We start from the raw sequence: 26,274 nt of genomic DNA on the forward strand, positions 1-26,274 counted from the left end.
CAGTAGTAGAGCAAGTATTATGAGTTATGAATAGTATTGGATTGGTATTTTGGTCTACATTCATACAACTCTTTTGACTTCAATCAAATCTGGCTTTTGAACCATGGGAGGCCGGAAAGCCGACCCTTTATATACCCCCCTCCTCTATACATTCCTCTGATATCATCCCGAAATCCCGGTCCAGACCATCATACAAGATACAAACACGTCCAATCACAATACCCTACCAAGAAAACACACGGACTCTCCGCTCCTCTGCCAAGAAATTAGGGCTCGGCGGGGCGGACGCAGAGTCCACGAGTTCTTGGCAAATATTTCGTACATACGTAATACTAGCCAATCCGGTGTAGCTGACCCCAATCCAGCGAATCACACCAGGCGTATCTTGTGGCGGGGTAAAAAATGACAAGAAATACCCAGACCCCAGTGCCAATGCCAAGAAAAATGGACTCTTCCGGAAACGTCCGCCGCGGAGATTTACTGGTTGAGAGGCGGAGGAGATGTTTGGTTTACTTGGTAGCGAACCAGACTTGAATCCAAAATCGCCTTCGTGATTCTCATGTGATGTGGCGATATCCCTACTGATTGGGTAGGTTGCTCTTGGCGCTCGAAGATATCTCGCTTGATGACATACTACACATAGATAGGATCGCTTAAGAGGTTATTGAATGTAATGCCAAGAAGAGGCCAATTCATAAAACAGTGAATATCGTGTCATTGGTATCTTAACTCATCAAACGCCTATTCATCTAAAAAAAAATGGAGAAACAGAAATAGAGAGAGAGAGGAACTACTTCCTCCGTCCTTTCCCCTTGCGCTTCGAGTTCTCCGGTATACTAACCGTTCCCTCGACAACATCATCACCCTGATCTTTCAACTTCTCCGACCCGCTGATAAAAAAAGTCAAATCGCGATTCTGCTCCGTCAGATCGGCGTTATCGGCTTTGAGCTTCGTGGTTTCTTGCGTCAAGAGCTCGACACGCTGGACTAGGTTGTCGTTCATGGCTTTCTCCTCGCGCCACTCCTTCTCGAGCTTGCGCGCCATGGCCTCGAATTTGTCGGCTCGTCGGGCTGCGCGGTCTTTCTCTTTTTCGAGGCCGGGGACGTTGTCCTTGGATATGGTGTCGTAGCGGAGTTGTAGGTCTTGAAGTTTCTCCGTGGCTGCGTTGGCGACTTCTAGGGCTGCGGATGCGGCGGCGCTCGCTTTGGAGGCTTTGTCTGCTGCGCGCTCTACGATTTCTTCAAAGTACGCGCGCTGGCTCTCGAGTTGGCTCGTTAGGAGGTGAGTATATTCGACGCTCATGTTTTCGAGTTTCTCGCGAGGCACGGCGTCCGTCCAGTCCGGCGGATCGAGCGCTGAGTTGTCAGCCGCGGGCAGCTCAACTAGTTTTCCATCTGTTTTGCTCTGGATTATTCGGTGGACGTATGAATCGCTGACGTAGTCCCACACTCGCTGCGACGAGAGGTCCATAGCAAACGCGTGCGAGGTTTCTTTGTAGTGGGCGAAGGCGTGTGCTTCGTCATATCGGCCGCATCCAATGCACCCGCATATCAGGCAGATCCATAGGTTGAGTTCCGAGTGACATACGCCGCACTCGGGCTCTGTTCCGTCCATGGCAACTTGGCTGCGGAGAGCAAAGTCGTCCAGCGTGTACCTGCAGACTGGACATCCGCTTCCTTTCCATTTTTCGAGACACGTGCAATGGAAGACGTGTTGGCAGATAATAGTTAACAGCCCGGTCGTCTCGTCCATTCGCTCCAGACAGACCGGACACGTCGGCAATTCCACGAGAGATGGCGTGGGAGGAGCAATAGGTCTTGTGGACAGTGAAGTCGAAGATGGACCGGGAGACGTGGCTGCAGCGCCTAACGATCTCGCCGGATTTGTTACAAGTGACGTCGAAGAAAAGGACTGCCTCGAAACATCGGATATTCTCGATATTGGCGTTGGCCGCGTGGCTTCGATCTCAACCGACTTGACAAATACGGCATGGCAAGTTTCAGGCTAGAATAATCGTTAGTATTAGATATTAAAAAATGAGTAGAAAGAGAGAGACATACCTCCATACTATTAAAAACCTTTCCATTCCAGTCCCTTTGCCAGTCACGAGCCTTCTTCCCATTCCGGAATTTCATCAAGACCATGTACCGATTAGCTCTCGCAGTCTTGATCATTCGAAAATGGCTAACTTCGTCTCTGGTCGCCTCGCCGACAAACCCAAGGAAATCAGAGGGTGACATGTACGAGGGTACCGCCAGGATACATAGCGTCGTGCAGTCATCGTCAGGCAGCGACATAGACGAGCCGCCGAACGACTGTCTATCCTCGCCACCATTGTGATCCCGCGGCTGGCGAGCGGCAGACGAGCCCTTGAGGTAGGATGGATAGTCATCGACGGCGAGCGACGGCGTCTCCTTTGCATCGCGATACAAGTGGACGATTCCGAATATGCTATCCGGTAGGGTCTGATCGAGCGGGACGTATTTTCCTTTTGTGTGCAGTCCACCGAGAATGTCTGTGCCAATGCCGGTTGCTATCTCATCGCTTCTCGCAAAGTGCTCGTCGGCCCGCTTTGGATGACCGTAGTCGGGGGCGATCATGTCGATGCTTTGGATTGAAATATGGTCTAGTCTGTGGTCTGGTTGGATGTGCTCGTTTTCAAAGGTGCTGAAATTATCTTTGGCGAAACGGAGCGGCAGCGACGGTGAAGAGGGACATTGATCCCGGCCGTCAGCACTCCTCCTTGACGCGACTGTATTGCCATGCACATCCGCCGAGCCAGACTCCAGAGGCTCCAGTGTTATTGCTTCCCTGCTTCGTCGCGACGTTGTCTTGTTGTCTCTACGGCGCTGGAACGGAAGGAGAGCTTCGCGGGCGGATTCGTAGGAAAGCGAGCTCGATTGCGGGGTTGTAGAGCTGTAGTCGGTGTCGCGATCGGGCGGCGAGAAGAGTTCAAGAGCGATGTGGTAAAAATAAGAGGGCATTCCGACGCATGCTCACGCGTCTGGGAGCTTGAGGTCTTGGTCGTCGACAAGTTCGGGATTAAATGTTTGGTCGACTAAGGGTGGAGGGTGGGTCATGTGAGTGGCGAGTGACACGTTGACCACGAGTTATTATTTCATGCAGGTGGAATTTTATTTGGACTTTGTCTTGTATAGAAAATACTCATTATTTTATTACATTAATAATAGCTACCTCGTATGTATTAATTGTCGTGTTGAGATATGGCGGGGTTCGTGAACTTATCTCTATGACGCAACTAAGGATAATGATTACCAGTCACTTTTAACTACAGAGATGGAAAGATAGAAGAATCATATGCCCGTGGGCAGTGAATTGTCATAAAGTCTTAACTAAGCGTAGTTGAATAAAAAAATGTTACAGCCAGCAAAAGTCATGTAGCCACCAAACGCCGATGAGGCAATGCGAATCCCATACACCCCATATTCGAAGAAGAAAACCTAGTTGCCACCGCGGAGACGGAGCACCAAGTGAAGAGTGGACTCCTTCTGGATGTTGTAGTCGGACAGTGTTCGACCATCTTCCAGTTGCTTACCAGCAAAGATAAGACGTTGTTGGTCAGGGGGGATACCCTCCTTGTCTTGGATCTTGCTCTTCACGTTGTCGATTGTGTCTGACGATTCAACTTCGAGCGTGATTGTCTTTCCGGTCAGGGTCTTGACGAAGATTTGCATACCACCACGCAGGCGGAGAACCAAGTGGAGAGTAGATTCTTTCTGGATGTTGTAGTCCGAAAGAGTGCGCCCGTCTTCGAGTTGTTTTCCGGCAAAGATCAAACGCTGTTGGTCAGGGGGGATGCCTTCTTTATCTTGGATTTTCGACTTGACGTTGTCGATTGTGTCTGAAGATTCAACTTCCAATGTGATGGTCTTGCCGGTGAGAGTTTTGACGAAAATCTGCATACCACCACGAAGACGAAGGACGAGGTGGAGAGTAGATTCCTTCTGGATGTTGTAGTCGGAGAGGGTGCGGCCATCTTCCAACTGCTTTCCAGCGAAGATCAAACGCTGTTGGTCAGGGGGAATGCCCTCCTTGTCCTGAATCTTGGACTTGACATTGTCGATGGTGTCGGAAGACTCGACTTCCAAGGTAATGGTCTTGCCAGTGAGGGTCTTGACGAAGATCTGCATACCACCACGGAGACGCAGGACCAAGTGCAAGGTAGATTCTTTCTGTTATTTCGATTAGCATCGGTCAAGTTTGAGAAAGGCTAAACCGGGTTAAAATCATACCTGAATGTTGTAGTCAGAAAGGGTGCGGCCGTCCTCAAGCTGCTTGCCAGCGAAAATCAGGCGCTGTTGGTCGGGGGGGATGCCTTCCTTGTCCTGGATCTTGGACTTGACATTGTCGATGGTGTCGGAGGACTCGACCTCAAGAGTGATGGTCTTGCCCGTGAGGGTCTTGACGAAAATCTGCATGGCTGGGAAGAAGATAGGCGAGGTGAACGATGTGGAAAGGCAGATAGAAAGGATTGTCGCAACGAGATGCGGCGGTGGTAGTCAGGAGAGAGGAGTGTGAAGAGGAAAGAAGAAGGCAGGCAGCGGGCGGGGGTGGGCCTACTTATAGGCGCCTGCCTAGCACGGGGCGGGTGGAGGCAAAACGGAGCACAGCCGCCGATCGGGCCCCGGCAGCAATGATTATGCAGTTACAGTGCGACTGCGGGAAAACTCGTAACCAGCGGTTCGCTAGCCCAGTTAAAATTTTAACGAACTAATAAAGGGTTATTATTATCCCTACTCATACCGTCTGCAGTGGCAAGTAACGGGCCGAAGGTGCTAGAAAGCGCTCGGGGGACCCGCCGGGTGAGTCACGCTCAGGTGACCGCGGGCTGCCGAAACGGGCTTAGCCTGTGATGTCATGCAGCCCACCCCCGACTTTTTCCCGGATAAGAGCTTTTGCCTGTCTTTGCCTGTAACCAGCCCCTGTCGATCGTGTTCCTGTTTACAGACACTCCATGATTATTATTTCAACATACTGTTTATTGCATTTGTTCATCTCTAAGTCTGGAGTGAACATTGCTGTGCTTCCTTCTCTTATCGTTGCGATGACGCCATGACTCTTATCGCCCAGGAAGCGCTAGCAGCCTAGCTTATGAGATAACGTATCCATATACTATTATTATACCATAGGTAAATGCCCCGTAAAATATCCGTACGGAGTATATCATAACCTATGAATAATAGTGAGCAATGATGTACCAGAGTCGGTGTAAGCGTCGGGTAGTCACTATCGAATACATCAACATTAGCCAACGCTACGGCATCAAAATTTTCGCGCATCAAAGTTTTCACGCCGTCAGTCTGAGCGCTCTAATCATAGTACTTGGACGAAATTTCTGTGTTGCAAGTCGTAATAATTAGTACTAAAGACCGCTCCAGCCACGCTGCCGTTGCCGATTCACCCGAGCCATTCTTACCTAAGCAGATGACTAATTACGGTCACGTGGTATCCGACTTCTGATTGGTGTTAGCGTTCTATAAATATATGTTTATTCTGTCATCAACTATTATTGAAACTGACATCTGGAGGAAGTAGTACGTGTTTCCCGCAAATATGAAATAGACGTTTGTTGTTAATTACATATCCAGCTGGGCGGCTTCGAATGCATACATATTGACATGATTTGCGTAACCCTATTGATCCCTAAGATACTTGAAATTCAAACCCCTGTATAATTCATGAGTCATTTCTCTCATCAACATCTGCTCCAAATTACTGCAGCAACTCGATTGCCTCGCTTTTGAACGTCTCATCAAAATCGCCCTCTTCGACAACAATCGACAAAGCTAGGTCCATTAGTGCTCACCAGCTTCGCTCCTGATGTGTACATCGGACCCATATCGCAAAAGTAATTCGACTGCCTCAATTCTGTTTTCTTTTATTGCAAGATGTAGGGTAATCATGCCTCTCAATTGGGTATAGCTGTTATCGTCGCTTTATCTTGAACTTTTGTCATCATCCTCATCATCATCCTCTGCACTGTCAATCGCTATCGTATATAAGATATGCGCATTTATCTTGTTATTTTTCTAGCAGGGTTTCGGAATCCCGAGAATGAAAAGAATGCATCCAACTGCCAATTTCGCTGTCCTCTTTTTAAATCAGATAATCCTTGGCGGTCTGGTGGATGAGGAACAGATAACCATCATATATGGTCACAAAAAGCCCGTAGATATTCCGGAGGCTTACTTCCAAGGCATCTTAGTTTTCTAGTCCGATATCGCCGTAGGAAGTGTAACCAAGATCTCCGGCGAGTGCCGTCGCAACACTCATATCCCTCAAGCTCAAAGGCACTTTAGCAGCGAGTATGATACGCACAAGCTCGCGTGCGAGCTTCTTATCACGAGACTTGTTCAGAATAACTATCTTGCGGCAAATCTAGCAATTCGGGTTGAATCAGTCTTTCCATAACTCTCCTAGGCGACGAACTGTGGAGGGAACGCTCTCAAGATAGTCATGAGCATTTGTATCCTGGTGCATGGAATTGATATACATGTAGTTTTGCATCGGTACTATTTAGATATATATATATAGACTTTTAAATATTATATTGAGGAGAAAGCTCTAAATATAATATCTATCTATAAATATACTTCGATGTTAGATAAATCTAAATAATACTGTGAAATAAATAAGATAGTTGACCTAGGGTTAAGGCTAAGCCTATTTATTCGATAGCGCAACACCTGGAGAAACCCCGCTTCCTTTGCTAGATTTCATGTCTTCAACATCCTCAACACCGATATCTGGAGGCACTGGCAGCCAACCATCTGAAGTGACCAACTGTCGTTATGAAAAGAGGCCGAAATTTGCAAAAGAGCACGGCGATTTGCATTCCCAACACTCTCGATAAGCATGTCTCGACGTCCTCGACGTCGCAGATGGCGGCTTAAGCAGCCAAAACCGCCCAAGCCTGGAGATCAACTAAGCCTCTACGACTTTTTCACCGTCCGCACAAGATCCGCTTCTTCTCCCACTCCTAAACGACATACTTTTGCTGAAAAGGTATTACGTCAATCCACACTTGACAAGTATTTACCTTCGATAAGCACATGTAAACCTGTGTCAAAGTACCCGTCTTTTCTTGATCTTCCATTCCTTGTCCGACGGCGTATCTATCTTCTGGGCGGACTTGTCAGAACCTGTCCAGTAAACCTCAGCACTCGGAGGCCCCGAAATAGGTATAATTCCGATCTACTTGATGATTCATCACTTGATAGTCATGACTACGATTGCTGTTATCACTATAAGCTACACGAAGGTACCACGCATGAAGATCACCGTTGTGGGTATAATGGTTGCCTCGATCAAAGGCCACCTTCGTTCGTCTTTGCCTGTCGCACTGTTTATGCCGAGACCTCTTCGATCTTTTGGTCGGAAAACAAGTTTCAAGCTTCCTTGAGCCGGGTAAACAGGCTGCAAAGCCTCAGGAACCTGAACCCAAGGAACATAGCCTTGCTCACATCTCTCTCGGTTCGTCTAAATAAATGCTCGTGCGTCCTTGGCCATCGTTGCCCCAAAGTAGAACAACTAGAGTGCCGAGTATGCAATCACTCGTGCTTCCGAGGACGTGACAAGCCATTGAGCCGGCTGTCCGATCACCCAAAGTCCATCCTGTCAGAATGGAGAGCTGTCGCGAAAATACTGGCTAAGCATATTCAACCGTCAAGACTGCGATTTACCTTGATCTGTGATACGACCAAGAACGAAGTTGCTCGAGAGATAGTTAAACCACTGCTTGATTTCCCCCTACTCAGCGAGTGTTCGATTCGGCTGGGTCAAGACCCCCGGAATGGAGAACTACAGAGAATAGCTGATATGACGGTATTCCATGTGACTGGTAAGTCTATGGAGCGCTTTCACTCTGGGTTTCCATTTCTACGGCTCCCCAGGGAGATACAGTTGCAGATACTGTACCATACTGATCTAGTTGCTCCTCAAAACTTGGAGTGGGAGTCCAGGCGTCAGCTGGCTCTTGCTGGCTCATCTGGATGCTGCAGACGATGCACAGAAACACTAGAGACGTGCTGCTGCCCTGTTCACCATGCCGCCGCCTTCTCAAAGCTTTGTACATGCTGGAAGATGCCGTCCGCGATATTCCGAGTCAACCACCAAATGTACAAAGATGCTACCGAGATATTCTTCCGGAATAACACGTTTGTCGTCCCACCGCGGACCTGCAAGTTTTGGGCCCACGATGGAGATAATGGCTGGATATCGGGGCAAGGATACATGCGGGTCGATGATACGGGGTGGTATCCAGCGTCATTTTTAAAATTTTTGAGTCTCTTTCCCGATTCTACTAGACATCTGTTGCGCTCGATTCAACTTGTGATGCCTCGGAGGTTCCGCTATGGCTATTTAGCACAGGGGTCAAACGGTCATGCAGACTGGCTCGCAACAATAGACTTCATTGCCACTGCCTTTCCGGTCTCAAATCTCACACTGACTGTGGACTTCCCTGTCACCTTTGGACTCAGGCCAGAGTGGCAACTTAAGGAGGGAGAAACGGTTGAACAAAAGGACCGCAGGATGTGGAGAGAATACAAGCGTATCTTAGAACCGCTAGGTAGACTTGAGGGCCTGCAAAACTTATTTGTGTATACCGGCTGGCCGATCGGCAAGGAAAATTTTCATCGTCGGGCTAAGCAGGAGCAGTTTCTTGAAAAGCGAGTCATGGGCGAAGCTTATGATAGTTACGCAAGAGGTAAACCTGTAGTTCCATCATCGCGGGAGCTTGAAATGTTTATCCGAACATGAAGAGTTTAGGGGTTTAGGGCCTGGTCTCATTTGATTGAGCGGACTGGAATAGAAAGTTGTTGAAATCAAGGATAGTTCGAGCATTTGTGTCTGTGAACTAACCAATGACAGAAAATTGAGATGTTGATACATCAATATCAGCGATATTTTTTTAAACTATCATGTTCAAAAATGACCAATTCTACTTATATATTAATATAATTTTCCTTTCCTTTTTACTTAAAATGCTTAGTACCGCAGAAGTTATTTTTTACAGTGAAAATTTTAGGTTAAAATTGAAACAACAGTTTTAATTTGGACTCAATTCATCGAAAACGGCTATTTGTATGGGCTAATATCCGTGGTATACAACACACATTAATTGATGCGACATTGATCAAATGGATTTTTATATTTTTATATTCAAGGGGAATATTCACATTTCAATCTATATATATATATGTATGTATGTTAATATTGAAGTGCTGGATATATCGGACAGCCCTGCACTTGGCCGACTGCTTATTCCGCCTTATCCAGTGTCCCAGCTCCCTCACCTGGTACCAGCATCCAAGGATAATTTGTCTAGTGCACATGGCACCTTGGATGTTTGTTGAAGCAGAAATTAATGCAACGACAGAGTCGAGATATTCACACACCTTTGATTTTTATCTTCAATTTTCATAGCATTACCCACAATTCGCCAATGTCGTTCATGTGGCGTCATAGCCGTCAATTGATTATGCATCAGCACCGCGTTGAGCTGACACATATAAAAAGGCGTCTGCAATCTAGCAGTTAGATTTCTGTCTCTTTTGCCCATAATCAATCGCCAGCATTTAATTCTTTCTTCATTAAAATAAAATTTGAAACAACAACTCATATCAAACTTTCCATCATGTCGGAATTCCCCGTCGGAGAATTCCTCTTCAAGCGTATCCAGGAGCTGGGTATAGAGACCATTTTCGGTGTCCCTGGTGGTTTGTCTTCTCATCCAACACAACTATCTTGATTGCAAACTCTGATCGTGAACTTGCTAGATTATGAATTGGCTCTTCTGGATCTTGTTGAGCCTGCCGGTCTTAAGTGGACTGGCACCCCGAACGAGCTGGTTGGTGCTTACGCTGCAGATGGCTACGCCAGGCAAAAGGGCGCCGGTGCGTTAGTCACTACGTTTGGGCCTGGCGAACTAAGCGCTCTCTGTGGCATTGGAGGTGCCAACTGTGAATCTGTGCCCATTGTCCATATCGTGGGCTATCCAACCGAGGCGGCTCAGAAAAGTGGTAATATTCTGCACCACACATTAGGTGATTTGAAATACGAGTGCGTTTTGCTGTCTTTATTATGCGGCCATTGGCTAACAGTGAACCAGCCATTATGTCAAGATGTCCTCCGAGCTGTCCTGTGCAACAACAGTACTGCATGACCCGGCGACTGCGGTGGCGGAAATCGACCGAGTCTTGAATGGTATTTATCCAGTCCCCAGTGATGTGCAAATAGTTGCTGACCATTAGCCCAGCTATGATCTACCACTCAAAGCCAGTGTAGTAAGTCTTATCCGAAGATCAAAAGCTTAACCCAAAACTAAACCACCCCCGCATAGCATCGGTATTTCAGAAGACGTTGCTTATGCCAAAGTGTCCGTTTCTACTCTGGACAAGAAGCTTGTCCACAGCCTGCCCGTTGGGGATCTTGCTGTCGAGACCCGAGCCATTTCCGACATTATCGCGAAACTCGAGGCCTCCAATGGTGCCGTCATTATAGTTGACGGCGGTGCCAACCGGTCCAGCTGGGCGCCCTTCGTGGACCCTCTGGTTGATGCATTGAAGGTACCCGTTTTTGTTACTTGTTTGGGAAAGGGAGCCGTAGATGAGTCGTCTCCATACTTTGGTGGCGCATACGGCGGCATAGACTCGTGGCCCAATGTCGTCAAGATGGTTGAGTCTTCCGATTGCATCTTGTGGTTGGGTAGACTACCCTCGGACTTCAACACGTACGTTCGCCTGGTAGTGATTACTATTGAAATGCTGCTGATGTCCTTTTTTATTTCTTTCTTGCAGTGGAGCTTTTACAGAACATGTCAATCCTTCTACTGTCATTGACTTTCAACGCTTCTCGATTGAGGTAGAACTCCATAAACCATTTCTCTGGCCACCAGTCGATGCTAATTCAGGCATATAGATTGGCGAGACCAAGTTCGACGCCAAAATCAGCCATGTACGACCATTCATCCGCAAAACCAAACCACTAACTGACAAATACTAGGTCCTGCCAAAGCTGATCGAAGCAATCAAGGGAAATGCCAGCTTGACATCGCGTCCAACCCGCCCTCTTGTCTCGCAGCCACCACTTCCTCGGAAACCAGCATCGGATCTGATCACGCAGGATTGGGTGTGGGAGGTACATTTTTGTTCAATTCCCTTCCCATCTACAATATCTAACGATCTTCTACTAGCGTCTCTCATCATTCCTCAAACCCGGCGATCTCCTCGTCAGCGAGACTGGAACCGCCCAATTCGGCGTCCTGGGCACCCGTCTCCCTTCTGGCGCTAGCCACTGGACCCAAGCCGTCTGGGGCAGCATTGGATACGCAACGGGGGCGGCGGTTGGAGCTTCCATTGGCGCCAAAGAGACGGGCAAATTCAAAAGGCTCGTGCTACTGACAGGCGAGGGTTCGTTGCAGATGACCATTCAGGCATTTTCGCTCTTGAATCGGCATGGCATTGTGCCAATTGTGTAAGCTTTGTAACCTTTAATTGACATTATGTAGATTCTAACCATTTGATTTAAGTTTTGTCCTCAACAACGCTGGCTACACCGTCGAACGATACTTTCACGGCTGGGGGGCTATCTACAACGACGTGCCCGACTGGGACTATGGCAAGATCTTCTCCGGGATGGCACCTAATTCCGGGGCTCGGGGATACAAAATCACCAAGCGTCATGATATGGACGCTCTCCTTGATGACCCTGAGGTGCAGAATGCCACGTATCCGCAGGTAAGCGTCCTCCAACCCAACTTTATATGCGTTGTAATGTAGGTAACTGATTGGTTAATACCACCAGGTTATCGACTTTGCCCTGGCCAAGGACGATGCGCCGACTCCGCTCAAATTGGTTTTTAAGGGTAAGAAGCAGGGTTAAGAATAGCAGTTATTTGAGGCCCAGGTGTCTGTTGATTAGTTCAAGAGGCAGCCTAGTATACTCTTCTAGGATTTGCGACAGACCAAAAGTTTAACATATATAGGGTAGTGCTTATCAAGATTTCCTACTAACAAATACATACATGTAATAACAGTTCCAAGGGCAATTACTACTATTTTTGGCATTATAAAACCCCGGTATTTTACTAGATACTATGGTAATACGGAAACGTTGGATGGAATTGAAATGTATGTATATAGATTCTTTGACAGTACTGTCTTGGAATATTGTCTTTATAAAATCCCTAGTGATTATATCTACTTTTATAAAGAGTACTTATGTGGTTTTAAAGTAGGTGTAAGCTTTTATAGTCACGGTTCCCGCGTAAAAATCCAACTGTAGTCAGTGTGCCATCGCCGCTTTGAGCCATCTTCGCCAAGGTATGTAGTCTGTTATTACAGCCTAAGTCTCCTGTGACACACTCGATGCATCCAACCCATTCATCACATTTGCCCCATTTACCCCATTTACTACTACCTGTACATACCTCGCAGCGGTAAAATGAATCCCCTGGAGAGATATAAAATTTGCAAATTTCACAGCAGTAATGATTGTCAAAGTTGATGTCGGCAGAGCATTGCACCTCGCTATCGACAGCTTCAATTTCTTTTCCTGATAGAAGCTGGATCATTTCGGGACATTCAATATCATGGACCAAAGATAGAGGACTTCGTCTTGCGCATGTCATCACATGCGGATCCGCATTCCCTTTTTCGAGTAAAGCTCTCACAACGTCGTAATTTCTCCACAAGACTGCGCGAAATAAGGCAGTCCGGCCAAGTCGATCAGTGTGGTTAGCACAAGCGCCATGCTGTAATAAAAGTTCTATTATATCAGCCCATCCACGCTCTGCTGCTAGAAACAACGCGGTCCAGCTATCTTTAAGTGCTGCGTTAGGGTCCGCCCCATTTTTTAGTAAGACGTGAACGACATTCATATGATGTCCTAAGGCTGCTTGCAGAAGTGGAATATAACCCTTGGGTTCTGGTGGAACACCTATTTCCAAAAGAAATTCTACCATGCTGTCGAAGCCTATTGTGGCCATCTGCAAAAGAAGACCAGGACCTTCGTTGAGAACATCCAGCACGGCGCCGTGTTGCAGTAAAGTTTAGCCATCGCCACTTGGTCATTTACAATTGCGCAAAATAAAGGTGAGGCAATATTTGGGTCGGCATTCCTTGACAGCAGGAGTAGAGCAACTGCCAAATGCCCGCGTTTTGCAGCGCAACACAATGGAGTAGGCTTTTGCATAACACTGGAATTTGGGTTGACGCCTTTATCCAGTAATATCCTTACCACATCAATATATCCAGTAGATGCTGCATGGAATAACAATGACTCTCCATGGTCCGCGATGAGCCAATTACTTCGAATCCCCTTATGCATGATAAGCGAAACAATTGAAGGCCTGCCAGACTTCATGGCTTCGCGAAGGCCGATATGACATAAGAAAATATTTGTTCCGCTATCCAGGAACACCTCGACAATACCGTGGTATCCTTTTGTTGCGGCTAATGATAATGGACAGACTAGATTGTCAATATCGGTACTTGTGTCGGGCACATATTTGAAATGGTTTATATCAGCCCCATTTTTCAAAAGAAACTTAACAATATTCTCATGCCCTCCCCTGGCAGCTAGAAACAAGGGTACCTGGGGAGAACCAAATGTTTCATCAGCTATGGGCAAATCTATATATGGTTTGATATCATTGATGGGTTCGTTGGGGTTTGCGCCATTTTCTAAAAGAAGCCGAATCATAGCCTCGTCGCCAGCCTGGAAAGCCCATGACAGGGGACTGTATCCTTCTTGATTTGGGACATGCATATTTAGTCCTTTATTTCTGAAAGCCCTGATTACCTCCCTATGGCAGTTCTTAGCAGCGAGGAGGAAGGGAGTTCTTCTATTATTGTCTTGACACATATGGTTGATTCCTCTCTTAAATAAGAAATTAATGACTGTCAAGTGTCCGTGTGCTGCTGTCTATAGTAATAGGAACTTGTCTTTATATTTTGACACGTCATATCTTAGGGCATGAATGGTGCGCAGAATAATTTCTATTTCTGTAGAAATAATTTCTGAATATTTCTGTCTATTCTCTATTATTTGGAGAATTGCATCACGCCGATTCTTGGTGGCGAGTAGAATAGGGCTGTGGCTGAAGTCATCTCGGCAGTGGAGAAGATTAGGATCTTTTTTGAGTAGTAGTTGAGAAATATTTTCATCCGTCCAGGTAAGGGGATCAAGACGACATAACCCATAGGGAGAACTGAGTTTTCTCCTGTGAGTAGGATTGATCCTCTCAAGAGCGTGAAAAAAGGGAGTTCGGCTAAATTTATCTCTGTATTCTAAATTTGCTCCTCTCTCAACCAGCAGAGCAGCTAATTCATTGTGTTGGTGCATCACTGCATGTGAAAGTGGGGTCCAGCCACTTTGCGAGTCCCTCTTATTTATATCAGCACCCTCTTCCAGGAGTATTTTGATGAGCGAGGTAAAGCGATACTTGGCTGCCCAATGCAGTAGCTCTTCTTGTGGGGTTGTGGGATCGGGTCGTACACCTTTGTCGAGTAGAAACCGGACTATAGGCAAGTGACCCTCCCAGGCTGCCCATGATAAGGCAGTCATGCCATTATACCGATCTTTCTTTTCAACATCTGCTTGGGCATCCAGCAAAAGTTTCACAGCTTCCATGTGCCCACAGTTGGCAGCATAAAACAGTGGGTTCCAGCCATATTCATCAGCGACATCTGGATCCAAACCTAGTTTGAGGAATAGATTGATCAGAGATCCACGACCAAGCTCTGCTGCAAGTGATAGCGGAGTCCTCCCGGTGAGGTCTTGGAACTGAGGATTGGCACCGTGGCGGAGCAAGGTCCTCACGATCGCTTCGTGGCCTTCGCGGACGGCGATAAATAGGGATGTCTTATTCCACAAATCGGTAACATCAGGCTGATGATTCCTTTTCAGGAGAGCCTCTACTTCAGATTCAAGGCCAAACCAAGCAGCCATATGAAGACCGGCGCTTCGTGTGTTACTGGTTATATCTCGGACTTGGGCACACGTGGCAGCTTTCTGGTCATTCTCTAACAATTTGAGGCAATAATTTGGCGGACCAAGCGACTGCCTTTTGGCATGGTAGCCCCAATTCCTTGCTGCATAATCGTAAAGAGGGTAATCTAGAAACCTATTCTCCATAATGTTCTTATCATACCTCCCAAATGCAAAAATGTCATAACAGACATAGGTAAGACACACCTGGCCAATGTTATGGTGCGCATGAGGAAACCAGAAAGTCCATTCCTTTTCGAAATATTCTTGGGCTGTATAATGGACTAATGCAATGATGTGGCTCTGCTCTTTATATGTCACTAACCCTGCATAAATTGAGATTATATTTTTAATATCTGGAAGATTTTCCTCGTCAAAGGAACTCTTATTAATCTTAATGGCAAGAGTATGCTAGAGTTCTGTTAAAGTAAGGGAGCGCTAGGCACAGGAAAGCTAGGATAGTACTCATTTTATAAGGGTTATTTAGTTAGAAATATGATTTTTAATACGCTCCATTACTCTTTTGTATGTTATTTAATAGATATTTGAATTATTCGATCCAGACTGAATTTTGTTGAGGGCGGTCTTTATTGTTTTGACTGAGTTTTTGTCTTTTAAAGAGTCCAAGTGCAGCTTTGTAAGAAGGAACCTAGGTATAATAAGTAAGCTAAATTTTCTCTGGTAAGATATTTCTTTTCATAGGTCAACCATACATCCCACTAATAGAGTTCCTAATTTCGGAAACAATGAGTTTAGAAAGCTCTGGGTTTCTTTGTATATAGTTGGATAGCTTGTGTATATGTTCTTCTATAAACAACGTAACATCTGTATTACTGGCTCGGATCTCTACTAAGGAGAAAGGTTTAAATTTTGTGACTATATCAGGAATTAATCTTGATGTTGTAAAAATACTGATATTGTACTTCTCGTGAAGATCGAGAATATATGAAATCACTTTGTCCTTTGTCCAGTCTATATCTGAGCATTCATCTAATGTATCAATGACCAAATAAACTTGAGAGTAGAAATTAGCAGTTGTAACTAACAATTTTGTAAGTTGATTATACTGTGGTCTTAAATAATTATATTGGGAACGTCTGTATAGTATGTTTAAATCTGCTGGGACAAAAGGTGATTTTAGGACTAGCTGTTTCAAAATGCTTTTAAGTATGCTAAATAGGTTCTGCTTGGATTGCTGGCTATAATCGATGTAATACCGATATCCTGTTCTATACCAACGGTCTCCTGGAGATGGTTTATAATGATAGATGAAAGTATTGTTTTTCCTGCACCTGGTATGCCGGGACAATAGAGTACTCCCTTATTCTTTACCCATTCACGAAATTCCGTTGTATCTAGTAGCCACTGTCCGGCTCCCTCTTGACTCTTACTTGAAAGATCGGCTTAGTATTCTGTATATTTGGCTGGTAAAATCCATTTAGTGATTTTTTGTCGTTCTTAATCATTACTCCTCTCAATGACCTTTTTAATTCTGGGATTATCAGCTGAAATCAGCCTTTTCTCTCAATAATTAGTCAATATGCCTTGCTACTACTTGCTTGGATCAATATACTTACTGGTTAACCTGATTGATTGGCATATGAAAAAATAACTGCCTTGTATAGGTGGCCGCAGCAGCTGCAGCAAAGCTATGTTATTAATTATTTTTGTGTGAGTTACAGTAGTCTGAGATTCCACGGATTATAAGATATGGAAAATTGCTTAATATACTAGCAGCTTCTATCTTAAAGTATAGAATCCTATACTTTTTTCCTAAATTGTTTTGTTTTACCTTGTCCTTGAGTATCAGTTCACTAGAAGCGATTGTGCCTCGATGTACAGTAATCCACTGATCTGTATCTTCTTTCAAACCATCTTCATCTCTATCTATTTGTTGACCTGGGTCATATTTTTCTACTTTATATGACTCCCCTGGTCGAACATGGGTATAGGGTATACTTGGCCGGAAAAAGATAGTCTCTTTTAAAACCTGGGAATTGAAAGTGGTGTAGGCCTTTTTTAGTGGTGTTGATGTGCTGAATATTTTTTAATAATGGATTGTTGTCTGAGCGCACACACTGGACATTGAGTGCTTGCGTAGCTTGGAGAAGAACTGGAGGTGGAGGGATCAGAGCACCAATTCTTATAAATTTATTAGTCTTAGCTTTTCTATGGTCGTACTGAATGGTATTGGAGTAAAGCCCTATTGGTTTGCTAATCATTATATGTTCTAGTTGAATTATTCCTTCTTTGATTATAATTGGGACACCACCTCTAATGCCAACTAATAGGCCAAAATGGATATTGGGAAAAGTTATTTGCATCTGTGTTATAACAGTTGCAGCTATAACATTTCTAGCCTGCGTTATACCCGTAATAACAATATTATGTCCAGAAATACTGCCAAGATGATAGACGTTGTGGTCTGTAGATGGCTGCGGTGGATTTCCATGCACTTCATCCAGCATCTCGAGAGCTGCAATAAGCTCGATCTCTAGTGCACAAACCCATCCTACCGTGTAGTCATTATGTGTATGTGTTTGCGATTGTGGAGGATCGATTCGTTCGTGTTTTCTTCGTTTGGACTCTCTTTGAGAGAGGTTATCCCTAATTTCACTCATGAGGGGTTGTCTATAATATGGAAATGTCAGTTATCCAAAACAGTACAACGGGGGTGTAGGGCGAATCACACTATAAAAGTATAGATGAAACTACCGGTATCTCGTAGCACCTATGTTCAACTCTCTATAGAGGCCTGATAAGTCTAAGCGTAGGGATGAATAGTCAATCGTTCGAAGATTGGGAAATGGTGTCGAGTCAGCCTTGCGCTGAAACAGACACCCGCTACTGCCGCACCCTGCTCACATGCTGCACGTTATACCACGAACTAGACATGGATTACTATCTCCCCTTTCCCAAATAGTTATGTACTGCGTGGGCACTTATTCGGTGGCTGCACTTGCTATTTTGCGCTCATAAAATTGATAGATATCATTGAATAATTTATGCAACTCTTAATGACGATGTCCTTGCACTTTACCTTAATATCGGGCAAACAGGAAATTTTGCATTAGCAGATGCTTCTTCGCTGAATTTCACAGTGTATGGCGAATCAAGCTCGACATAGACCAGATACAACTGGAATAGTTCCTCGACAACATTTTTGGGTTATTACTGAAGACTTCAAATGTATCAATGATTCTATTCTCTACTTCAGATAGTAAGCACGTATATCAATTGATCCTACATGAGCAGACATTGAAACTAGTTCAAGTGCCCAAGATACATCTACTCTTCCTACATGAATTTATTCAGCACTCAAGTATTGTGACTATCTTTGTTCAGGGTATCTTTCCAGCTATGTATGTACCCACAAAGCCACGATGCAGAGTCCTAGTGTCTCGCAGTCAAAACCTGTTTTTCGTATTTTGCCAGAAAAAGCGTCCAAAAGCGTCAAATCGCTCCCAACCGCTCAAATGCAACATGGCCCATCGTGACAATAAAAAAAGAAAAAGAAAAAATACAATAGTTTCAACATGCTGTATGGGCTTTCCATGATCTCGTGATCGTCGACCGTACACATTTCATAAAATTCGTGACCCTCATCATCGCTAGGAATCAACGCAATGCAAACAGGCATTTCAAAAGTGGTCGTGGATGGTATAAAAAAAGGTAAAAAGAGGACAACCGTATCGAGTCAAGATACTGTTGCGCTCTTATCGTCAAAAGCATGAGCAAAAGTTGAGTCGTAAAAATGAAAGTGAATCTTCGACAAGTTGTCGCGCAGCAATCGCTCAAAACATCTCGTCATACCTCTCGTTTTTCACGTCAACGCCATATCTCTAAAGGCCGTCATAAAAACACAGAAACAAAAAAAAAAGGTAAATAATCCAATTACATGATCATATCGTTGTTCTGATATTCGTCAAGTCATTTCAGTTCGCGCGGATAACTAGTCGTGAGAGGAACTTGTTTGACAAGCAGTCAAAGTCGTTGCGGTTGAACTTGGATCCAGATCGGCCGCGAAGGTAGGAATCTATAAACTTATTAGTGACTTGCTGGTAAACTACTTGGACTGTAGAAACGTACCATGTCGTGTAACATGGTGTCGCACTTCTGTCATCGTTTGGCACACATCGGGGTTAGAATTGAGCAATTGGTGATGTTTACCAGTTTCCCAGTCGGCAAAAGTGGGAAGCTTCTGCGAGATGGCCTGGAAAAGACCGACAATGACACCAACGGGTGTGGATTCCATGTCATGGCAAAATTTGTCGACAGCAGCAGCGTCCTATTGGTAGTTAGTAAAAAGGAAAATATGAATTAAATACAGGTTGTGACTTACAGGAACCCGGTAGTAGCAGTCAAACTGCATCTCCTCCCAAACAGCAAGTAAAATCGAAGCCAGGATAAAGATAGTAGGCCAATTCTTGAGCTTATCGCCACTGTACACACTCGAGTAAAGGGCAGAAAGTTCCTCGAGAACGTCCTTTTGGAGCTCACGCCACATGGAAGCCATGGCACATTTAATCTGGAAATTGATCATGACTGGTGCCATGGTCTTGCCCGAGAACCGCGAGTTTTCTCCTTGGATCTTACCGGTGAAGCCCTCATCTTCACCAATACCCTCAACCATGGTAACGTGAAGGGTTAGGTTGTAAGCGAGAATGAGCTTCAATGCCTTGCGGATGACTGGGAGTTTGGTTCTAAAGTAGTAGCGGAACGCAGTCTTCAACATCTCGGTGAGGAAGGGGGTGCCCTCGAAGTAGTCGTCGACGAACTTTTCAAAACTGCCGTTGCCATCGATGTGACGGTCGAGGTAGTCAGACAACAGGGCAGGCGAGATGCCTTCGATACCAGCAGATAGTTTCATGGTGGAGACCTCAAATTGGCTCATGTCTTGCTCAACAGCCTCGACCCAGTCCATATTGAAGCATTCTTCATCGCGGACATAGACTTCACGGGCAGTGATCGGCATAATTTGACCGTAGCCATGAGTGACAAACAAAGTTCGCTCCTGCTCAGAGAACCCTTTGATGTTCCCGACGGAGAAGCCCATTGTGATGTGGCGCTCGTAATCCGCCTTCCAATCCTTCATGAAATACCCGATCTCCTTGATATCAATTCGCGTGCAAGGAACTTGCCACAAACGGGCATGTGAAGGCTGGCAGCCAGCACAAGGTTCGCCCTTGTCACACTATTCGACTCGTTAGAGACCGGGGGGAAATTTTGATGATACTCAGGAAGTACTTACAGTTTTCTTGAGGAACTTGCATCGTAGACAAGCGCGCAGTTTCCGGATTTCACTAGCTTGCTTTCGCTGGTCTGGCTTGAGAGGGCCCTTGCGCTTTCCAATACGCTTCTCCGTGGTCTCTGGCTTGCCCATCTGTGATTGCTTGCGAACCTTGGTTTCGGCTGTTTTGGCAGATATTGGGCTCTTGCGAGAGTTTTTCCGGCCAGGGGGGGATGTGGCAGATGAGGAAGAGGAGGATAGCGATTGCGAGCCGGGGGAACGGATTATTGGTGATGAGGATTTCTTGGTGGGAACTGGGATTGGCCGCGTGATAGCAATGGGGCTAACTGCGGTTGGTGAAACGGAGCCATGAGAGGCATGGTCGAGCGAGATTCTGCGGTCCGCTGACGGGAGGTACACCGACTCTAAATTGGAGTCAGAGCCGGGGGAATTGATCGGGTGCTGCACATCAACCCAACTACCACTCCACGAAGCACGGTTTGGCTCGAAATCAGAATACGACGACTCGGATAAGGTTCGGTCATGTAACGTATGGGTGGGGTTGATAAAGATGCTCTGCTCAGGGTACGTGTCCAGCTGATGGCGGTGGTCGACAGTGGCCCATCCATTGTCGCTACTCGAGCTAGTCAAGGACCGGACCTCGAGGTAGGTATCTGTGGGAGAACTGCTCTCAGCGACGGGGTGCGGGGCTCCCGGATACGGCGTCAGATCGTGCAGGTTATTGGGGAAGCTCATGAGCTCCTGGAAGTCCGGGTAGGTGAAGGGCATGATATCGACCGGGGCCGACAGACCGAGGTAGGATCCATCTATCAGGCCCCTGGTGTCCAAGGGAGCTTGCGAGACGGGGAGCAAGTCGACGGGCGAAGTCTGCAACGGGACACCGAAGCTCGAGGAGAATTGAGGCGCGGTCGTTTCGACTTGCGAGTAATGGAGCTGGGCGGGCAGCGGCTGCTGAAAGGAAGTCCATTCTGGGAGCAAGTGGGCGTCTGGTGGCATGGTCTGGTCATAGGCGTGACCGCTGGTTTGGAGAGGAGGCATCTCACGACCGCCATCGGGTCGCTGGGCGTTCTGGTCGACGGAGACGGACCAACCTGAGGCCTGGAGGTAGTTTCTCGACTCATAATCGAGGTCTACCAGGCCATCGTTGGCGATGTTGAGGTTGGACATGTTCAATGCCCGGGATAGAACAGTGTTGGAAGAGCAGCAGAGGATCAAGTCGAGGAGCAGCCCTGATGCATCAGGCCATCACAGCAGAGCCTTTTTGGGCGACATGGGAATCTCTGGGGGGAACGAGAGGAAAAGGACGAGAAGCGGTGGGGGAGCGAGCGAGGAAAGAGGCGGTGAGCGCCGCGGGTTGGTTGGCTGGCACGCTAGGGACCCGGTGGGGCCGACTTTCCCGATCCGGCTAGCGTCTGTGTTATCGCTATCGCCGGCTGGTCGCGCGCCTAGTCCGCTTCCGGCTAGTGCCAAGTGACCCGTCCACTGCCACTACTGCCACGCCGCGCGCGCGATTGCCTGGCTGGCACTGCGAGCGGGGCTCCCAGCCAGTGAGCGCGCGCGCCGCCCTCGGCCCGCCTCCCGCTGGGCCTATTCGCGGCCAACCAAACGTCTCATTATTGAGGAGCCCCACTATTACTCTACTTGGGTATAACTTCATACTCCTGCGAGGTCAGTCTCTGACTCTCTGCTCTGACTCTCTGCTGCTTCGTGGCCGTGCGATCGTCCCTTCCTGATCTATCATGCCAGCGCCGTCGTCACCCGTACATACGAGCATGCCATCCGCGTCTTGCCACAAGCAGCGCTTGTTGCAACTTGCAACTGCGGTGGCTGGTGTCATCAAGGTCCCAGCACTCCTCACTAAGAACGGATCCTGCGCCATCCCAGAAGCGAGGACCCGCCGGTAAGCACCATGCTGATTATCAGAAGATCGCACCGACGCACACAAGCATCCTCAACATTTTCCAATGCAGCGATCCAGCAGAAGCTCGGGGGATTTCCCGATCCGCATGAGCATCTGCCGGATAGCGACGGAGTGCGACTAGCAGTTGATGAGCTAGTTAGTATTTATTTCTTTATGCTATTTTCTATTTTTATATTATTTTATTTTCATCTATGATTGCTAGAAAACTTCATAAAACACAATCCCACAGCATCCTAGCAATAATGATAAAACGATAATATGGTGCAGCAAGTGGCCGGTGGAGCGTGTCCCCACGGCCCAGGGCGTGGCAGTGTGCAGTCACGGGAGCAGCAGAAAAAAGAGACCCGTCACCCCCGCTGCAGAATGGTCTTTGTCTTAACTCGACTGAGTCGACTCTCTGACCTCCGCACATCCTCGACCACTCGCTTGGCCAGCGCACAGCCAGCACGTCTTACAATTTGCCGGCCTGCTGCAAGCCCTGCTGCACCATTGCACCCGCACCCAGATCATGCTATCGGGGTCTGTCATGGTTGGACGACACGGTCGCCCAGCCCAGCCTTCCCTGCAGCTCACTGCCAATAACCGCCCTACCAGTTGACGCTCGTAAAGGTATGCAACGTCGGTTGCATCCTTGGTGACAGAGGACACAGTTGCGCCTCCAATTATCGATGCTGCTCGCACCAGACTATTGCCTGTTTCTGACTCATGCTGGCGGGGTGCGGTTGATCGACAGTTGGTCACCTTTCGGACATGTATAAATATACTGTTAATGGGAGAGCGCCAGGATGGCCGGGTAGCAGGATGGCCTGCGTCTCTTCCTAGCCTGGCCTAGACCGGTGTTTGAGAAGACAAATCGATCAGAAAAATCTTGCTCCTGCGTCGTCGATTTGAGATCTATCTACTCCGTACAGAGAACTCAGTACCGCCATACTACTGCTACTATCTGTTTATCGCCTGCCTATCTAGTATCGCCTATCGACTATCGACTATCGCCCGTCCTATCGTGTTCGTGCCGTGCGGAGTCGCCAGCTGGCCCCAAGACCAGAAAATGGTCCGTGTGTAGATGACAGGTGTCCGAGAACGAATCACCACAGGCTCTCGTGACGACATCGACTCTCAGTTTGGGGTGTGCATCATTTATGGAGGGCATTCTTTAACCCAACATCCTCTACAATGTGGAAGGCATAGTAGATGGGTGGTGTTCCTGAACTCACTGAGTTTGTTGAAACCTTGTTAGACCGTTCGCTGCGGATTGCTAGATTGCTTGCAGAGAGCCCCTGCGGCTTTCTTCCAATAATAATCCGGTAGTGGCCGTGGGTTTATTGAACAGCTCTATACCCTACCGGCCATCGTAATTGTAGACTTTGCAGTGGCATGCATCACGACTTCAATATTGTGTGAATTACCAGGTTCAGGCTTCCATTTCGTGCATGTAAGGTATTATTCCAGAAATGCCATATATATACATATACACACATTTGAGCATTGAGTTTTTTACTACCACAATGTATTCACCACATACGCATCAATGAATTTCTAAATCCTAACAGTGAAATCGCTGTCCCAGCGAGAGTATAGAGACACTCTGACAACAACGTCATAAGACAAAGAGCTACCCGAGAACCACCAAAATTCTCCAATCGGCGGAATTGCCTCGCACCACGGAAACCTGAAAAGACGCTGGCCCATCAGTTTCCGGAAATTCTTTTTTAAAAAATTCGTATTATTCGGTGCAGGAAAAATAGCAAGGTCATCTGCGTGGTTTTTCTTCATTTTCTTTATGCCCGTGGTTGCGGCGTCTGGGAGAGGTCGTCGCAAGGTCCGGTTCCCCGCAGGGAACAGCTCCAACAACAGACTGCAGAATAAGACGACAGCTCACAACAACAACAATAGCAGCAGACTGCATCCTGCATCAGGTCAGAAACACAGCATGGCAGCCACTGCAGCTCAAGAGCTTCGCATCCCATCGATATTCCGAGAACTGCCGCAACTGCGCGATCTCTTAACCACGCAGACGAGCACAGTCCAGGATGAGACGGTCGAAAAATGCCTCCCTCTTCTGCGAGGCACAGATGGTTCTCTGAGAGGCAATGTGAATGAACTAGGGCTGGCTCATCTGTTAAGAGATTACCATATCGATTACCTCTACGATTCTCTGGAAGACTACCCCGAAACTTTTGTCAGTCTGGACTCGAGTCGCCCGTGGATGTCGTATTGGGCTCTTGCGTCCTTGACGCTTCTTGGAGAAGATGTCAGCAAGTATCGCGAGCGGTAAGAATACATTTATTTATGAACAAAGAACTATTTCTGTCTTATATGTGATATGGAATGTAGATCTTTGTTCGGATTTTTTTTCTTCCATGATATCCTGCTAACCCAGCTTCGACCAGGGTGATATCGACCATTTCCCCCATGCAGAATGACACCGGTGGCTTTGGAGGCGGCCACGGTCAGATGTCTCATTTGGCGTCGAGCTTTCCAGCAGTCCTGTGTCTCGCATTGGTAGCGGGCCAAGCTGCATACAAGCTAGTCGACCGTAGAGCAATGTAAGGAGTCGAGTCGACCTTTGTTTTTGTTTTCGCCACGCCGAAAACTTGGGACCTGCACTCACCGTTTGCCAGGTGGCTTTGGCTCGGGAAATTGAAGCAGCCCGATGGAGGCTTCCAGCTTGTTGCAGGTGGCGAGGAAGATGTCCGGTAATTCCAACTTTCCACTTTTCTTGGCACATACACACAGATACATTATCTCGAGACAAACAAGACTGATAGACAGGCATGGAGGGGTGCATATTGCGCCATAGTGATCATCTCTCTTTTGGATTTGCCACTCGAATTGCCTCCAGAATCCGAAGCGCGCAAGCACGGTTTGCACACATTCGTCAGCGGCCTTCCGGAATACTTGTCCAGATGTGAGTCTCTAATTATATGTGTGCTCTGAAGTTAGACCTCTTAACAAATTGCGGCTCTAGGCCAAACGTATGAAGGCGGGCTCTCCGGGAAGCCAAGTGCGGCAGAGGCTCATGGCGCATATGCGTTTTGTGTTTTGGCTTGTCTGTGTATCCTTGGAAAGCCGGATGAAATGATTACAAGGTATACTTACTTCCACTTTTTTTAACCGGCATTTGTTAAACATGAGTCGTTACAACCAGGTACATGGATGTTCCTCTTCTACTATCCTGGCTCTCGGCCAGACAGTATGCCCCAGAAGGCGGATATTCCGGTAGGACGAACAAACTGGTGGACGGCTGCTACAGCCATTGGGTTGGAGATTGCTGGCCACTGGTCCAATCTGCTCTGAGAGGCGCAACAGACTCGGCTCCTTCAGTAGACAGCAACTTGTACAGCCGTGAAGGACTGGCACGGTACATTTTGAACTGTTGCCAGAACAAGATAGGCGGACTCCGTGACAAACCAGGAAAGTATGTAGTATAGTCTGTTTATTTTTTCTTTTATGGAATTGGGACTGACGTGGGCCAAACAGACAGCCAGACTCATATCATACCTGCTACACATTGACGGGGCTAAGCGGACTCCAGCATCAGCATTACTACACAGAAACAACGCAGTCCCAATCGAACACCATCAGCGGCGGGGTTTTCTCGTCTGCCTTTTGTTGGAAATCAGTACCCAGCATCGACGCGGGCTCCGAGGGTCGAGACATCTTTGACGATGGCGACCGACTCGCATCGTTTCATCCGCTGTACACAATTCCCCATAAAAATGCGGAGGCGCTACGGCGATGGTGCGAGGAGAGGCCAATCTGAAGGGAACTTTTGCCTATATGCAGGTAATGGTGGAATATCGGAGGCGAGGTGGCGTCTTCATGGATACCATGATAACAGATCGTCTACGCAGGAAGAGAAAGGTGTAGATACAGATACCAAAGTAACTGATGTAAATATCTGGTGGAACTGGCAACGATAAGTAAAAAGGCAAAAAAAGCACCGGGGAATTTTCCACCACACAATGCATGCCCGTTGCGTTGTACAGATATACTAGCTTCTCTGGTTTTCCTTCTGTATCACATATCCTCGTACTACCAAGTACCCCAGTTTAAAGCATCGGGAAAACGTGGGCCAATAATGACCAG

The 26,274-nt window shown here is 47.0% G+C and overlaps 8 protein-coding genes across 8 annotated transcripts; 3 read left to right on the plus strand and 5 right to left on the minus strand.

The window, feature by feature from the left end:
• Positions 1-790: 790 nt before the first annotated feature.
• Positions 791-2,985, minus strand: TRUGW13939_02731 (uncharacterized protein; the record flags this gene model as incomplete). Its single annotated transcript, XM_035485919.1, has 2 exons — positions 791-2,005; positions 2,062-2,985. 2 exons carry the CDS (start codon positions 2,983-2,985, stop codon positions 791-793), a joined length of 2,139 nt encoding a protein of 712 aa, XP_035341812.1.
• A 5,152-nt stretch (positions 2,986-8,137) lies between these two features.
• On the plus strand, positions 8,138-8,782 carry TRUGW13939_02732 (uncharacterized protein; the record flags this gene model as incomplete). Its single annotated transcript, XM_035485920.1, has 1 exon — positions 8,138-8,782. The coding sequence occupies one exon, from the start codon at positions 8,138-8,140 to the stop codon at positions 8,780-8,782; it is 645 nt and encodes a 214-aa protein (XP_035341813.1).
• Positions 8,783-9,659: 877 nt separating this feature from the next.
• Positions 9,660-11,905, plus strand: TRUGW13939_02733 (uncharacterized protein; the record flags this gene model as incomplete). The annotated part of the gene is made up of 11 exons (XM_035485921.1): positions 9,660-9,741; positions 9,802-10,084; positions 10,134-10,228; positions 10,281-10,308; positions 10,365-10,754; positions 10,822-10,885; positions 10,943-10,978; positions 11,027-11,161; positions 11,217-11,497; positions 11,553-11,760; positions 11,828-11,905. The coding sequence occupies 11 exons, from the start codon at positions 9,660-9,662 to the stop codon at positions 11,903-11,905; spliced, it is 1,680 nt and encodes a 559-aa protein (XP_035341814.1).
• Positions 11,906-12,997: 1,092 nt separating this feature from the next.
• Positions 12,998-13,792, minus strand: TRUGW13939_02734 (uncharacterized protein; the record flags this gene model as incomplete). Its single annotated transcript, XM_035485922.1, has 1 exon — positions 12,998-13,792. The coding sequence occupies one exon, from the start codon at positions 13,790-13,792 to the stop codon at positions 12,998-13,000; it is 795 nt and encodes a 264-aa protein (XP_035341815.1).
• A 156-nt stretch (positions 13,793-13,948) lies between these two features.
• TRUGW13939_02735 (uncharacterized protein) lies at positions 13,949-15,160 on the minus strand (the record flags this gene model as incomplete). The annotated part of the gene is made up of 1 exon (XM_035485923.1): positions 13,949-15,160. One exon carries the CDS (start codon positions 15,158-15,160, stop codon positions 13,949-13,951), a length of 1,212 nt encoding a protein of 403 aa, XP_035341816.1.
• Positions 15,161-16,932: 1,772 nt separating this feature from the next.
• On the minus strand, positions 16,933-17,481 carry TRUGW13939_02736 (uncharacterized protein; the record flags this gene model as incomplete). The annotated part of the gene is made up of 1 exon (XM_035485924.1): positions 16,933-17,481. One exon carries the CDS (start codon positions 17,479-17,481, stop codon positions 16,933-16,935), a length of 549 nt encoding a protein of 182 aa, XP_035341817.1.
• A 1,467-nt stretch (positions 17,482-18,948) lies between these two features.
• TRUGW13939_02737 (uncharacterized protein) lies at positions 18,949-21,431 on the minus strand (the record flags this gene model as incomplete). Its single annotated transcript, XM_035485925.1, has 4 exons — positions 18,949-19,049; positions 19,103-19,301; positions 19,356-20,207; positions 20,265-21,431. The coding sequence occupies 4 exons, from the start codon at positions 21,429-21,431 to the stop codon at positions 18,949-18,951; spliced, it is 2,319 nt and encodes a 772-aa protein (XP_035341818.1).
• Positions 21,432-23,965: 2,534 nt separating this feature from the next.
• TRUGW13939_02738 (uncharacterized protein) lies at positions 23,966-25,948 on the plus strand (the record flags this gene model as incomplete). Its single annotated transcript, XM_035485926.1, has 7 exons — positions 23,966-24,456; positions 24,576-24,731; positions 24,807-24,881; positions 24,954-25,093; positions 25,154-25,274; positions 25,334-25,603; positions 25,666-25,948. The coding sequence occupies 7 exons, from the start codon at positions 23,966-23,968 to the stop codon at positions 25,946-25,948; spliced, it is 1,536 nt and encodes a 511-aa protein (XP_035341819.1).
• Positions 25,949-26,274: the final 326 nt, after the last annotated feature.

Source organism: Talaromyces rugulosus, chromosome II (assembly GCF_013368755.1).
Source record: "Talaromyces rugulosus chromosome II, complete sequence".
NCBI lineage: Eukaryota > Fungi > Ascomycota > Eurotiomycetes > Eurotiales > Trichocomaceae > Talaromyces > Talaromyces rugulosus.